General features: G+C 40.9%; 1 protein-coding gene across 1 annotated transcript in view; it reads right to left on the bottom strand.

The window, feature by feature from the left end:
• Positions 1–17,292, bottom strand: part of CACNA1C (calcium voltage-gated channel subunit alpha1 C) — a 547,747-nt gene that overhangs the window by 169,617 nt on the left and 360,838 nt on the right. The window contains exons 8-9 of the mRNA XM_081957273.1: positions 6,853–6,956; positions 3,595–3,767 (exon numbers count right to left, since the gene is read on the bottom strand). Coding sequence (XP_081813399.1) covers positions 3,595–3,767; positions 6,853–6,956 — 277 coding nt within the window. The remainder of the gene's footprint in view (positions 1–3,594; positions 3,768–6,852; positions 6,957–17,292) is intronic.

Below are 17,292 nucleotides of genomic sequence, written 5' to 3' on the forward strand. Positions count from 1 at the left end.
ATTATGTGAAGGATCCTATCGCCACACCCCAATTTTATGACCTTTTTTGCTGTGGTCAGTAAGTGAATCACTGTGATTGTTAAGCGATACATCACACGGTTGCATTTTGGGGCCATCCCTACTGGCTTTTCTCTTGACTCTGCTTGTTGGAATCTTGATATCTGGGAAGTCAGAAATGGTGATCACACAATCCCAGAACACTGCAACCATACAATACAATACAATAGCAGAGTTGGAAGGGACCTTGGAGGTCTTCTAGTCCAACCCCCTGCGTAGGCAGGAAACCCTATACCGTTTCAGACAAATGGCTATCCATCATAAATGTGAACTAGTTGCCAAGCTTCTGGACTATGAACATGTTACTGCTATGGTCATAAATGTGAAGACCGGTCTTAAGTCACTTTTTCAAGTGCCATCATAACTTAGAATAAATGCTTAAACAAATGGTTGTGAGACAAGGGCTACCTGTACTTGGACAGGTACTTTTGTCAGGCCTGCAGCCATATTCCTTTTGGGTCTTTGGCCTGCCACACTTTCTATTATTCTACTACGCCATTTCTATTGTGGGAAAATGGGAGGGGGGAATGGTACGGAGATAAATGCTAGGTAGCCAATAAAATTCCTTTCTAGAAAGCCAAGGTCATCCTTTGTCTCTACACCTCTGCACCTGACCGGAACTGGATGGGTGGAACTGCCAGCATGGCAAGATTGGACCATGTGATGGACTTTTGCGGGAAAGATCTTGAACTTTTAACTGGGTGGAGAAAACCAGGAAGCTTTCAGATTCGGGTTTTCCCAGATGTGCCAACGTGGCTCTCGTAATAAATTGGAACTTTGAGCAATACTTTGCCTTGGACTCTGATTTAATTTTGGATGCTATTTGGAAACCTGACATTAACCCGAATCTTTTATATCTTCAGTGAAACTGAAAAGGATAGTGACCTTAATGACTATTAAGCCACGGTGAGCCATGGCGGCGCAGGGGTTAGAGTGAAGTACTGCAGGCTACTTCTGTTGATCACCGGCTGCCGGCAGTCTGGCAGATCGAATCTCACCAGGCTCAAGGTTGATTCAGCCATCCAGTCTTCCGAGGCCGATAAAATGAGGACCCAGATTGTTGGGGCAATAGGCTGACTCTGTAAACCACTTAGAGAGGGCTGTAAAAGCACTGTGAAGTGGTATATAAGTCTAAGTGCTACTGCTATATTATAGAACTGGGCTTATTTCCTCTTTTTAATTGAATATTTTGCATGTATTTTGAAGTAGAGATAATGCATTCTAGCAACTAAATCAAACTTGAGATTGCCTTGTACAAGCCTTTCCTGTGAAGTATGAACAAATTGTAAATTTTCCCATTAAATGCTCACAAATGAATTTGAACTCAGTTGCCTGAAAGGAAAGCCAAAATCATCAACCAATCAACGTCCCACTCTCTGGGACGTTAAGTCCTCTCCTCTTTGTAGTTCATACAGTGTGCAGTTGTTCAGTTGATTGAAAAAAACCTGCAAAGCCACTTTTTCTCCTCTTTGATTTAATTACTGACATGTTATTTCTAATAACATAAAATAGCAAAATAATTTTTATTCTTTGTATTTTTTTCAAATTCTGCCTTTCTGTTAGAATAGTCATTGTTTATATAGCTGAGAAATTTATAATCTAGAAGTATTGCTTTAAAAAACTATATAATGTACAAGAATGTATCTTGCCTTCTTATGTACACTGAGAGCATATACACCAAAGACAAATTCCTTGTGTGTCCAATCACACTTGGCCAATAAAGAATTCTATTCTATTCTATTCTATTCTATTCTATTCTATTCTATTCTATTCTATTCTATTCTATTCTATTCTATTCTATTCTATTCTATTCTATTCTATTCTATTCTATTCTATTTAATTCCTAAAGGCTATTGTCATAATGTCATACTATTGCTATATTACACCAATGACTGTATGACAATGATTAATCTCATCATTCCCAAATTTATCCTCACAACTATTGCTTTGAAGATCTAGTCTTTAAAATGTCCTGTGCTGGTTAATGACCACAATAAAACAACCTAACCCAACCTAACTTCTTATTATATAGTAAAGACAAACTTACACAATCCATACTTAGCACACATCGAAAATGTTTACATCAAACAACTCATGTTACTCTATAAATGTTTCCAAAGCTCAGGGCCAGACAACAGAAGGAATTCTGAAATACAGTGCAACAAGGGAGCCTGGATGGAAGCAAAACAGCCACTCTTTCACTTGGACATGGTGAAGCAATACAACAAACATTATCAATGAAGGAATCACAGCTCTCAAAATGCAAGTCATCAATACCCAAGCAAGAAGACAAAACTGTGAAACATTCTGAAAGGAATAATACTTATTTAATACTCATTTATTTAACATGCTTTTGGACTCATCTAAATATGCCATGCAAGTACCCTCTGAACTTCTGTCAAAAAGTAGATCACCATACAGATAGAAAGACAAGACAGCAATGTTTGTTGCTGTTTGAAGCACATTCTTCTAAGCATTGCATGGCTAAGGAAGGACCATGTCTAATCATTTTTTTCCTAATCATCTCCAGCAGCATCATGCAGAAAAGCAGAATACAAATTAAAAATATGTTAGCTCCTGGCAACCAAAGAATATCTTTCATTTTGATACTGAAACAGGTCAGATAACCGACTGTGCCCCTCCCCCCAACACACATATACCAGCTAATTCGTGATATACTATAAACTTGATAGAGTACATTCAAAAATACCTTGAGAAAATCTGCAATGATTCATCTTGGTGCTGATGGGAACAGTGGCATAATTCAAAGCAATATTACCTTTATTAGGCAATAGCTGGGAGGTCAAACCTGCGACGACATATTTTGTTGTCATGTGACGTATCGCAAATTTTCTTCCGTTCGCTAAACCAGGGGTTGGGTGTGGCCAGCAAGTGAGGCATCTGACCTGCGGGCCGCAGGTTTGACACCCCTGCACCATAGCAAACCAAGGTTCATGATGTGGAGCTAATAACGTGATTTCACAAATAATACTGCTGATATTTTGATTCTGATCCCAGGGTTATTATTCTCATGATGCAAATAGTATGTTAGGTACCTATTTTAAGTTTGCAGGGCCATTCTGGTATTGCATTTACTTTACAGATAGTATCGCTTTTATATTTGGCTTGAAGCATTTTGGCAAAAGGATGTTTCAGAAATGTTACAAACACCAGCATAAAATTGAGTCAGCTGGAAGTATTCGAGATAATTATTTCAAAGGGAAAAGGATGAATTGCAGTTCAGTAAATCTAGGGAACCCAAAGCACATTTTGAACCACATCTCTGGGGAATCTTCTAATAAAAAGTATGTGCCAGTTTTCCTTTGTAACACACAATGCCAAGCAAAGATATGATCTTTTGGAATCAATAGTAATTATATTGACTCCTTCATCTTCCCCATCCTATTTTTATAAAGCAATATTTGATTTAGAAGGAAAACAACAAATTTCAGCTCATGAGGTTTCTCAGAATGCTGAGCACTTTCAGAAGTCATCTCTGGCTAGGAGCAAAAAAGGAAACAGGAGAAAGTTTCTTACTGTTTCGGGGCTTCTCTTCATCCATGCCTTCATCTTCATTTTCTGGGTCTATATCTTCTGCCTGAGTTATCCAGTCTAGATATCCCTTTAGGTCCTCCTCCAGTTGTTGTTTCTCTCTTAGCTTCTGAAAGTCACCCCGAGCTTTTGCTTTTTCTCTCTCTTTAGAAAACTCCCTGGTGAGAAGGAGGGGATTAAATTAAAAGAACAGAAGAGAGAGAAATAGAAAGAAAGAAAAAAGCGAGAGAAGATAAGAGAATAACTTGAATTGTCCTTAAAATATTAAGTTTCTTGATATGATAACTCAGCTGCTCATGTTAATTTAAGCACTGTGTTTCCTCAAGATATATTACTAGGTTTTAAAACTGCTAATGGGAGCTCTCTGTGCTGCATCTCAAATTACTTTCGTAACTTGAGATGTAGATATTATTATTGTTGTTGTTAAAATCTCCTATATCTGGTGCAATACTATATTCAATACATTACCAGGAATATAAGGCAGATTTGTTTCTTATGTCATATCGATTTGCTGTCTCAAGTTCTCGGTCCTATTGTTGGTTTTTGTTCCATTGTCAAGATTCTAATCATGGGGATTTTAAAATGGAATATTACAAGATACTTTATTTAATTCTTAGGATCAAAAGCATCTCAGTGAATTAATTAGTGGAAAGAGCTTTGCTACTAAAATAAATGGATCAATTACATGGGAAAAACGTAAGAGTTTGTCTATTAAAACCCACATTTTTGTACCAGTAAGCAAAAAGTGGACAATAAGAAAATCTAGTCAAAATTTGGTGCCTTTTTCTGAGCAGCACTTCATATAAGTAAGGTGAAGAGTATTATAATTTTTTAAAAATAAGCCAAGAAGATTAAATTTAATTTTTTATGTCCATGGCATTTAAATTTCTTGTAATGTTACCCTGTATTATCCGCTAGAAAAGTGGATACCTAGGCTATATTGGCCCTGCAATATTAAACATTATTATTTAAAATGTCTTTTAATAATAATAATAATAGTTCAAATATTTATGCTCAACACTAGAAAGAATATTGACACTAGACATCTGATTCCTTTATTACAATATCAGATTTGCTACTGGTAGTAATTGTCTTCTATAAAGCCTCTGGAGCCTGGGGAGGGCGAAAAAAGCATGTAAAAAATGGGGAGTTGCGTCTGTCATGCGCGCTGTGGGGGGTCGCATATTGCATTATGGGTGCGGCACGGCCGTGCACGCCTGCGCTTCCCCCGCTTATGGCATGCGAGCCAAAAAAGGTTTGCCATTGCTGATCTACAGAGTTAAAAATGTTCTAATGATGGTAGTAAACTGGGTATCAATGTGTGATCAAAATGCATCTACAAACACAATTCTCTTTCATTTGGAATTTTGTGAAGTCATTTCAATTTCCCTTCCAACATCTTTGTGTATCGCAGGAGGCCAAATTGTGTTTAGCTTATATAGTACAGGTTAAAAATAAAGCAACGTAGTTGATTTGGTTAATTCCTGGTTTGTTTCATCTGCATGTCTTTTGCCAACATCCAAATCTCTAGCAGAGGTATACAACTATTTCGCCAATCTATTTGCAGGAATGTTTCCTAGGAACCAAGGGAGATGGTTTTGACGGTTATGCATTGCCGCTTTGTGTTTCATCTGCTCTGCATTTGTGCGAATGTCGCCTCTTATCATGGGGACTCTCAGCAGGCACTTTGGGCAGGCATACATATTCCACCTGGAAGAAGCACTCCTGATGTTAAAGTGAGCCCTAAGCATATAAAGCTTCACACTGTAGATCACAACCAGTTCCTTAAAGCGTGCATGAAAACAACCAGAACCAGAAGAGTTGCTACCGTAGTGGTGTTATGCAGCAGTAATGTTTCTGTCTTGGCACAATATGTGCAGTTGCACTGTTTATCAGCTGAAGTTTCGATGGTTTAAGGGTATCGAATGAACTACATTACAATAATCCAATTAGCAGGCAATAAGGACATGAACGGAGATTATTTCACAGAAAGCAGAGTGAAGACTGAGGATGAGGGAAGAGTTTGGAGAGAAAACCATTGGGCCACAATTTAATCTGGAAATCTGGGCATCAGTCTATATTTATTTTCAAGTACTATTAAGTACTTATTCAAATACTGTTATCTTGCAATTTCGGGATTTGTAAAAGAGAAGAAACACAAAAACAAACCAGGAATAACACAGGATGCTAGCTTTAGCTAAATTAATAAGGTTTCATAAACCAAATGTAAACCACGACACCAAATTCTTCTCTTAGCATCTGTGTGTTCTTGGTATTCCAACATTACTGTTATACCAAACCCTAATTTAGCACTTTTATAGGCCAAATTGATTTTACAATGATCCTCCAGTATTGCTAGTTTTTGGCTGTCCAGCTAAGGAAGCAAACAATATATTCCAACTGGTAAAATATAAACATGGAATACACAGAATTATCATTTTAATTTACAACACTGAGCTCAAATTTCTTCTCAATGTAGGAATCTAAAGTAATGCAAAGATGATGGTCAATACATTTTATTTCTCTCCAGTGACTAGTTCCACTGTCATGAATGTTTTCACCTATCAGCCTACAATACTGCATTCTAACTACTGTGCCACCATATAGGGTTTGGACAAAGACCATTGATACTATCAAAAGAAATGTAGATGCTGAATCAACACCTATCCATAGCACCACCCCAAAGAATAGAAATATCAGTGTAGAGGCAAGGAAAATAAATAACAAAAACAATTGGAAAAACCTTTTTTCCCTTTTTTTTTTTTTTGCTTACCCGCTAAGTACACCGAGAACCAAGTTAAGTACAAAAAATGAGCCTATGATGATTAATGTAACAAAATAGATCCAGGGCCACTCCCTTCCTATGGCATCATTGACCTGGAAGAGTGGAATGATAATTAGTGAGAAAAGTTGATTCCTGTGCATTGCAAGTCTCCAGTTGAGGGGAACCTCAGTCACCAGCACTGAATTTGAATGTTGAGTGAGCCAATTATGAAGACAAGGTGAGATAGCAGCCGTGTGTCTAGGAATGCACAAATTTTCTCCACTCCTGATGGAGGTATTATTTATATAGTCCTACTGTAATGTGCCCTTAGACATATTCATGATATGCAAATATTCATTAAACAGACTCTTTGCTTGGGTTTATGACAAGCTAAGAAGCTTGGTGACCTGGAAGGATCCTGACCCTGGAGTCTTGCCCTGCAGCATGAGGAGAAGTAAACACCAAAACTAACAGCTTACCCGCTCAACACACCAAGAACCAGATTAAGAACGAAAAAGGATCCAAAGATGACCAGACTGACAAAGTACACCCATGGTAACTCATAGCCCATAGCGTCCTGCATCTGGAAAGATGGAGGGTAGTTAGAAGACAGAGGCGGAGAGCAGAAATGGTTAGGAAGAACAAGAAGACAGAGTGTTTACACATTAGGCCTATCTATCTGACTCGGAGAGTTGGAAATGTTATAGTTGTTATTTATTTTGAGTTCTTTTGAAGATCTAGTGACTCCAGACACTACGAGAGATCAGAAAGTGTGCATGAGAGTTCAATCACATTATAGTACTGGAAGATTCTTATGTACATGTCTTTATTTAAATAAGCCTCTTAGCAATAAAAATGCATTTCTGACAGTTTTTTTTAAAAAATAGACAACTTATGAATAATGCACCACAAAGAAATATTCGGTAGCTTAATGCAATACATTAGAAAATAATAATAATAAAGATAAATCTTGATATTGTTTTAATTTCTTTTAAAAGTCAGTTTCTTAATGCTGAGTTTAATTGTGGTTCATTGGAGAGCTTTCTTTTGACACAATGACTACTATTTTTACTGTTAATAATGTCCTTAAGTGAGAACCTTAAATTATGAAAATATGATGTTCAAAATAGCCACTCTCTTCACATTAGAGTATATTCTGTTCATAGATTTTAAAAGTTATCTGTAATTTTGTCAGGTTTCCTTTTTCCAAAGGGTACATTTACATATATTTTAAAAACGTTTCCTTTTGGCCTGAAAGAGACCAATCCAAAACATTTATTAATATCCTCTAATAATTCCTATATCATTTACTAGCTTAATGCAATATATAGCATTGAACTTTTAATAATACTTCACATCAGGTCCAGCATTATGAGGAAATTACAAATCATAATGGCTTCAGGCGCCATACATATCCAACAAAGCATATCTTTCTGCAGTTTCAACACCCATCTTGGTTGTTAAAAGAAAAGTAAAATTTGACTTTTCTTTGAATTTCTTTTTGGGGTACAAATACCTATCTCTGTTCTATAGAAACATATGATCAGTATGGCAACTGATTTGTTCCTTCAATTTCCAATAACTCCATGGATTTAAAGACTAAGCCAGGGGTGTCAAACTCAATTTCATTGAGGGCCGCATCAGAGTTGTGTTTGACCTCGGGAGGCGAGGTGGGGGCCAGCTATACGCCATTCGTGTCAGGGGTGCCTGTGGTGGCCCGAGAACTGTGCCAGCGAAAATGGGCTGTTTCTTTGGGTCAGATCTATGCACCATGTGGGCCGTATCTGGCCCCCGGGCCTTGAGTTTGACACCCCTGCTCTGAGGGATAGCATCTAAAAACTATTATAAACGATGAATACTGATATTCTGTGGAAATGTTTATCTCATTGGAGGTTCCTCTTATATTGGAAAGTAAAGAATTGGTAAAATCACAATAATGTGTGACTCAACATTCCCTATTTTTTATATGGATCTATCTATCACAACCACTTTTTGACTTCAATTGCACTGTCATAGCCACCATCTAGTTTTTATTTTATCATACCCCGTGAATATCTCTGAGTGAACAAATTTTAGAGGATCTGATAGATAATCTACTGGATTAAATTAAAGACACTAGTATTCCTTTTCCCTTTTTTAAACATATAGGCCCCATGGATCTTTAAGGGTCTTTAACTAGGGCAGTAATAGCTAACCTTTTGGTTGTTGGGTGCCAAAAATGGAAGGGCGTGCGCGGAATAGCATGTGCACGTGCCGGCACCTATAATGCAAAGCGTGTCCCCACATGTGCATGTGCGCACAACCACACACACCCATGCTCCCCCCATGCATGCTGCACTACTTGCCTCCAAGCTGAGCTTGGTATTCCCTCTGTAGGGGCTGGGGGAGGCCATTTACGCCCTCCCCGAGCATCAGGAAAGCCTCCAAAGCCTGGGAAGGTCAAAAAACAGGCCCAGCAGGCTTACCGGAAGTTCTGGTTGGCCCGCTGGGCCCGTTTTTTGCCCTCCCCAGGCTTGGGAGGCTTTCCTGAAGCCTGGGGATGGCAAAAACGGCCTCCCCCAGCCCTCCAGAAGGCTAAAAATCAGTTGGCATGCACACTGGAGCTAACAGCTTGTGTGCCGGCAGATATGGCTCCATGTGCCACCTGTGGCATGCGTGCCATAGGTTCCCCATCATGGAACTAGGGTATCCTGCTGGATAGCAAACCCATAAAACAACTTTTCCTCTGGCTAATGTTGCATTAAACACGGCCCTAAGATGCATTAGCGCATAGCATGGCAGGAGAAGAGAGGTCGACCCTACGCCCCCTTACTTGTGGGGTGCCACAGGGGTCGGTCCTCTCGCCACTCCTGTTCAACACATATATGAAGCCGCTGGGTGAGATCATCCGTGGTTTCGGGGTGGGATACCATCTGTACGCTGATGATACTCAGCTGTACTTTTCCACCCCGAACCACCCCAACGAGGCCATCGAAGTGATGTCCCGGTGTGTGGAAGCCGTACGGATCTGGATGGATGACAACCGACTCAAGCTCAACCCCTCCAAGACGGAGTGGCTGTGGGTACCAGCTCCCCGGTTCAGCCAATTAATTCCATCATTGGCCATTGGGGGCATTCAACTTGCCCCCGTGGAGCGGGCGCACAATTTGGGCGTCCTCCTGGATGCCCGGCTGTCCATGGATGACCATGTGACAGCCGTGGCAAGGGGGGCGTTCCACCAGGTTCGCCTGGTGCGCCAATTGCGCCCCCTACTGGACCGGGACGCCTTACGTACAGTCACTCATGCGCTGGTGACGTCTCGCTTGGACTACTGTAACGCTCTCTACATGGGGCTTCCCTTGAAATGCACCCGGAGGCTACAGTTGGTCCAGAACGCAGCCGCGCGGGTAATTATGGGGAGTACTAGGTACTCCCATGTGACACCGTTCCTGCGCGAGTTGCACTGGCTTCCTGTGGTCTATCGGGTGCGTTTCAAGGTTTTGATAACTATCTTTAAAGCGCTCCATGGCTCAGGACCTAGTTACTTGCGGGATCGTATTCTGCCCCATACATCCCTGCGACCAATTCGCTCGCACAGAGAGGGCCTCCTCCAGGTGCTGTCCACTAGACAGTGTCGCGGGGCGGCGCCTAGGAGTAGAGCCTTCTCTGTGGCGGGCCCAGCCCTGTGGAATGACCTCCCTCCGGATATTAGGAATACCTCTGACCTCCGCTCCTTTCGTATTAAGCTTAAGACCCACCTATTCCAAGCAGCTGGCCTGGCTCAACTTTGATCTAACCATATCGCTCCTGACGGCTTTTTAACTGGGTATTTTAATTATATTTAATTATCTAGGGGTTTTTAAATACTGTATTTTAATTGTTTTTATTTATCAGCCGACCTCCTCCTTGTGTGTGTCTCGGTATATGTCTCTGTTATATGTTTGTTTTGTCCACATATTTATTTCATATGTTTCATTGTACGCCGCCCCGAGTCCTTCGGGAGAGGGTGCGGCTAAGAAATAAATATATTATTATTATTATTATTATAGTCATGCAATATTACTCCCAATCAGATAAACCAAAATGGAATATCAACTCAACAGGAAAACTATAATGTATTGAAATGAGCTACAAATAACAGAATCTTGCAAGTCTTTTATAGGAACCAAAAGCACTATCAGTAAAGAGGTTTTACCATGGTGGGCGAGCACAGAGTTGTCGGGTACAAGCAAGTCATTCCTCAGATGCAGCAGGGATGAGCAAATGATAGCTTTACAACCAAAGTAACTAATTTTGAATCTGGTGCAGTTAACCCTCTACTCTTTTATTTCTGTTGCTAGAGAAAAATTATGACCACCAATGTGCACTAAGCAGAAAAATACAGCGAAAACAATATCATAGATCCGAGGTGGCGCAGTGGTTAGAGTGCAGTACTGCAGGCTACTTCTGCTGACTGCTGATTGCCAGCAGTTTGGCAGTTCAAGTCCCACCGCCTCAGGGTTCAGCCTTCCATCCTTCTCAGGTTGGTTAAATGAGGACCCAGATTGTTGGGGGCAATGGGCTGATTCTGTAAACCGCTTAGAGAGGGCTGTGAAAGAACTGTGAAGCGGTATATACGTCTAAGTGCTATTGTTATTGCTATATCAGCATATTTTCCATTCTTCTTAACAGAAGCTGGAAGTTTCAAAAGCAGAGAAAGATTTCCCATTCTGCTATTTCCAGGCTTCACAGGCACTACGTGTGAACAAATACTTTTTAATAATATAGAAAACCACTAGAGTGTATTCAACCAAAATCAAGGGTTGATTTTGTACAGTACAGAGCACCTATAATAAATCTTGACCTTATAAACTTGTTTTGTGTCTTTAGTCAGAGAGCACATATATTTGTGCCTTCTGCTAATACAGCCACAAATTCAGTATTTTTAAAAATGGTCAGCAATGTTACATTATTAACCAACCAACAGAATCATAAGGTGAGATGCATACTGTAATTGTGGATTTTGCTTACTGGTAATGCCAATCTTGCTGGATTATCTTTAATGGAATTGGTTGAAGCAAGTTTGGGATGGATTTCATTATTTTCCCTTGCACAGTTTGCATTCTTGTTTGTACTACAGTAAACTATTACTATTAGGTATAAGATTTTGATCTGGCTTTTGTACTTGAGATTCATATCCTCTACTGTTGTTTCTTTTAAAAAGCACAGGAAAAATCCACTTACAGCATTTTGAAAAGAAGGAACACAGCAAAAGAGATTGCACTGCAACCACTTGTTAAAGTCAATTTTGGAACGGCGGTGGGTAGAGGGTAGAGGCAGTGGTGGGATTCAAATAATCTAACAACCGATTGTCTGTCCTAATGACCAGCTGGGTAGGCGGGGCTCAGTAGTCATGTGACTGGGTGGGCATGGCCAACTCAACATAACTCAGGTTGATGGGCGCTTCGTCTTAGCTGTTACAATGTAATAAGGGTTAACTGGAGAGGCAGTTTCTGTAAGCAGGGCAATAAAGGTTAGGCTAGAAACAACACCAGAATGTTTCCTTCCTGCCTCCCTTACAGGATTAGCCCTGTAAAGTGGGAAAAAAACAAAAGGAGATTTCTTCCAACAACTGGTTCTCCGAACTGCTTAGAAAGTTAACAACCGGTTCTCCCGGATAGGTACGAACTGGCTGAATCCCACCACTGGGTGCAGGTGGGGAAAGAGATAGATGGATAACCTGGATCAGGAAATCTCACATTCTGGGTGCTGCAACCATGTCTTTGCCCACATTTGCAACAATTCCATGAGAAGATAGCAGAGAAGGAGAGAAAAAGGCATTTCCTGCTGACCTTAATGAATGGCCAGGAAACCAAGTTGTCTAATAGGGGACTATGAAAAGCAACAAAAATGTTTTCCTCTGGCAGTAAAATCATTGTTTTTTTGCCCAGCACATTTGTAGAGTTATCAGAATATTAAAGATGAATCAGAGTTACTGCCATAGTAGCAGAAAAAAAAAAGCAGGAAATCGCTTTTGCTGTTCCACAAAAATAATTATCCATAAGGACCGGTTGATCTCAGATACTTTTCAAATGGTTTTCTTTGCTTCACATGTATGCTTCTATACATACTAAGAGGAGAGCCAGTTTGATGTAGTGATGAAGGTATCAGGCTAGAAATTGGGAGACTGTGAGTACTAGTCCTGTTTTTAGGCATGAAGCCTGATAGATGACATTGAGCCAGTCACTCCTACTCAGCCCTAGAAAGGAGACAATGGAAAACCACTTTAGAAATCTCTCCAAGAAAGCTGCAGGGACTAATCCAGTCAATCATTAGGAGTCAATAGTGATTTGAAGGCATAAAAACAAAACAAACCTACTAAGAGTCTCCACAAGGAATTCTCCACATCTCTGGAGCTCTAAGTGGGAACTCTAGTGATTAATAGAGCTTCCACTTCTCTTCTGTTTCTCAAGATTGACTCAACATTTCTGGGAAACTAGGGTGCCCATTAAATAATCTGCAGGGTGATCAGATAGTTTGTGTTGCTATCCAGACGATCATTTGAAGGAAACCAATCATAGGTTAAAGTCTAAGTAGATTGTCTTGTGGGGATATCACCAGCTTGATTAACCACAAATCATCTCCCTGAAATTTCATGGAAAGAATTGAATTTGTTGAGATCCCATTGCTCTTGATGGGACACCCCAGTGGTGGGTTATGACTGGTATGCCCCAGTACGGGCGTACCAGTGCCTGTCGGGAGCACCAGGTACCATTCCGATATGGTGCTCCGGAGGGCCCACCCGCTTGCCCGTGCTTCTTACAGGTATTTGAAGTTTTCTGGGCTTCCATACACACCCATGGAGCGTACGGCGCTTGCATGATGCTCCGCCAAGCAGCTGGAGCGTCACGGAGGTGTCGTGGATGGTAAGCACGCATGTGCGCACTGCACATGTGTGCACGAGCACTGCACGCATTCATGTGGTGGATGCCCGGCCCTGTTGCACTGTACTGGTTGCAACGGGATCCAGAACCCACCACTAGGACAAGCCCACAATTTTTCATTTGGTGATGAAACAGCAGAAGTAGAATCAAGTGCCACAGATTCTTGTGGGATTTTTTTTTTATGTTGGAAGAGATCACCCAGGTAAGGGTTAAGAAAGACCATGATAGACAATTGCAAAAGCTCTATGAGATATCTGAAAATAATCCTGAGGGTGCCAGGATCTCGGGTAATGGCCTCCAATATGTGTAAGCACTGCTCAAGTGTGAAAAGACAGGGCCTTGACTGTCCAATTGGACTAAAAAACACAACTCAGATTTGCCACCAGACTGTCACTTGTAAAAAGATGAACATCTAGCAAACGAGCATTTAGTAGCTTTTGTTTGCCTTTCAAAGGAGGACAGTGAGTCAGAGAGTGAGAAGCAAAACATTGGAAATGAAAATGGAAGCAAGCAATAGAGCATGAAGGACTCGGTGACATTTCCCCTTTCTGTGACGTTGTCTTCATTTGTGCTATTTTGTTGGGTTTTAGCATCGTCAAATGGAAAGTTTACCCCTTCACTGAGGATCTCTTGCAATAGCCCAACCATGCTATCATGTTCACTAAATGCTGCTGCACGTTTTGCTATGTTGATCTGCTGTTGAAGCAGACGCTAAACCTCAAGCACACGAACATACCCCCAGGAGCTGACTAAGAACTCTCAGAAGAATTCTGGAACACCCCATGTATGAATATACCAGGGGTGGCATTCAATTTTTTCCCCTACCGGTTCTGTGGGCGTGGCTTGGTGGGAGGGTGTGTCCAGTGACTGAGTGGGCATGGCCAACTCAATGTCACTCATGTCCATGCCTACTCAGTCACATGACCCCCCCCACCAAGCCACACCTACAGAACCCAGTAGGGAAAAATGTGCGTATGAGCACAAGAAGGGCTCATAGTGAATGCTGTGGCAGAGGGAAGTCAAACTTTTCTCCCTCCATTCACAGCAGAGCTGCTGCTCCCTTTATCACCCCTCATCCCCTCTCCCGGGGACTACCTTAAAGGGACAGGCTACAGTAGCTCCGCTGTGAATGGAAGGAGAAACATTTGGATTGGGTGGGCGGGTCAAGTGGCTGGAAGGGCCGACCGAGTAGCCGGAAGAGGTGAGTGGCGACTGGGCAACCGAGTGGGTGACCGGGCAGGCATGGGCGGGGCCAATCAGGGGTGATATTTACTGATTCAGCGAACTGATTCAAATTGTCCCTACCAGTTCGCCCAAGCTGATCCGATCTGGTCGAATTTCATCCCTGGAATATGCCCAGGATTGGGCCAGCTGCTTCTTGATAATATTTACTAAAGTGCATCACATTTATTACCCAGAGACAATCCAATTTGCATTCGCTGGCTGTATGGCAGGTCTTCTTAATATTCTACTTTCTTATAATTTAAATTATTTTAATCACAAGAGGAAGCAGTTCCAAAAGCAGAAGCAGAGTAAAGAAAAAATATATATACTGTTTAAGCCTCACAAATATACATTGTTAGCTCCACCCCAATAAATACTTTTCACCAGTTTCCCACAGGAAGATTGCCCGTTACAACCTAAAATATAGTAAAAATTTGCATGGCAGCATGGCAGATATTGCAACAGAGAATGGGGATGCCAGCAAGCTGGCCATTCATCTCTTTCACCAGTTTTAATATCTAATCTCATTGTTTTATGGTACTGTTCTTACGTATTGCATTGTTATCTGGACCTTTTGTTTTTTGTTAAACTGGTGATCTTTGGCTTTAATTTAAAAAAATTACCCATTTGTATAATGGGTGGATATTTTCTGCTATAATCTACAATTATATCTTGTGAAAAACAAGATAGGGACAGCACCTTGCGTTGATCTTGCCATTGGTAAACAAATTGGATTATGTTGACCTTCTTTGTGACTGAAATTTATCTACATTTTATATGGCTATTTGAAGATTCAAATATTTTGCCTTTTCAGTCTATCCAGAATTAGCATGAAGTGTTGAAAATCAGAAGTTTGTTTCTTTAAGGGATGCTTTGGGTGTAAAAGAGGGAGGAGGTTGTGTGACACCACATTAAATCTATAAAAATTCAGCCATTTTGGCGAATCTTCTTTGTTCTAGTTTGCAGAATTAGATTTTCCCCAAAAAAGATTTAAATTCCATTAATAAAGAACTCTGTTTCTTAGAGCCCAGGGGCAATAATTAATTTAAAGAAAATTTAAGCTCTTAAGACAACATCACTTGAATTTGTCTGCCAAATTGGATGGTTATTTCCACAGCACAAAAAATACTGTGCTCCATCTTAAGACCCTAGTGGTATATTCTAGCTCCAATTAATTGCAATATCAATATTACAATTCCAGATCTAAACATATTTATATACGTACACCCTGTAGCGAACATACATGGGATATTTCAAGATGGAAATAGGGAAAATTTCAAGATAAATATGTTTGAGAGCCAGTTTAGTCTAGTTATTAAGGCACCAGGCTAGAAATTGGGAAATGTGGAATTCTTAGGCAAAGAAGCAGATGAGTGACCTTGGGCCAGTCACCCCTTCTCAGCCCTAATAAAGAGGCAATGGCAAACCACTTATGAAATCCTGCCAAAAGAAATCTAGTGACTAGTCCAGCCCATCACCTGGATTCAACAGTGTGATTCAAAGGCCCAAATTAATAAATAAATATGCTTGGAATTAGGATGACTGTGTGAATACAAAACTAACTGCAGTTACAGTTACCCAAGGCAGAAATGAGCTACAGTTCAAGCTATGAAAGAAAATGAATGAGATTTTGCTTATAAAGTAGACAACAACATCAGAGATTAAACTCCTTTTTTTCTTTTTTGGCAAGACTTGCTTTAATTGTTTAGGCCTTTCCTTGGTTCCTTCATTATATGGTAGTTTAACCTTTGCAGGATAACAGTCATTACAAGAACAAAGAGCAACTCAGCGCAATTAAATGCTACCCATTAAAGGGGAAGATGCCACTTAATATTTGACATAATATTTGACACCCACCACTTGAATTCATATGGAAAGACATGGGCATTTTTTTAAAAGAAAAAATAATAATAGCCGGCATTGGGATGCTATATATGTACTTAAAATAATAATTGTCAATTTATCATTTTATGAAAAGGCAATTTATCTAGATAGATTAACCTAGGCAGAGATGGTCTGACATTCTCCTTTAAGGACAACAAATTAAAAACAAAAACTCAGCTTGTCAGCAAGATAATTTGGCACCCTGCCAGCAATAGCTACAGGAGAATTAGAGGGGAGCTACATTTTCAGTCACTACAACTACTTTTCAAAGTGAAACAAGGCAAGGCAGGAAAAACCCTAGTAAAATTGCAGAGAATTAACCAAAGAATGTTCAGCTGATCCATGGATTAACAATGGTTGCTGATGGGCGGAAATCCTAAACAAAGCATTATATAAGAGGTATTCAGCTCCAGAGCTGTCAGATCTGAAAATATCTATGAAAAATACAGTTTTACTATCATCTTAGAGCAGCGGTCCTCAGGCTGGGCAGCTTGGTGGCCTGGTTCAGGGGGGAGAGGGGAACTGGGCTGCATGAGCAGTGGGCTGGGAGCGCACACTTGCAAGTGTTATACCTGTTGTGGCCCGCCAGCTGCCGGCGGAGCTGGTGGCAGATTGGGACGATGAAGAGGTTGGGGAGGAACTTGGGCCAGCTCTGGAGTCTGGGGAAGGCTCTAATGGAGGCTTTGTGTCAGATGCAGAGATCGAGCCAGGGCTGTCCAACTATTCCCAGCCACCGGAGAGGCAGCTGCCTTTGGAGGCTGAGATAAGCGGGGAGGAAGAACAGCTGGGACCTGTTCCAGATGCATGTATGTGCAGAGCTGTTAGGAGAGAACAACTGAGGATAAGGAGTTAACTTGGAAAGCAAGGCACGCATGGATGCTGAATGCTCGCTCCCTGTCTGGGGAATAA

The sequence above is a fragment of the Natrix helvetica genome, assembly GCF_964273705.1.
Source record: "Natrix helvetica genome assembly, chromosome: 6".
In the NCBI taxonomy this organism is placed as follows: domain Eukaryota; kingdom Metazoa; phylum Chordata; class Lepidosauria; order Squamata; family Natricidae; genus Natrix; species Natrix helvetica.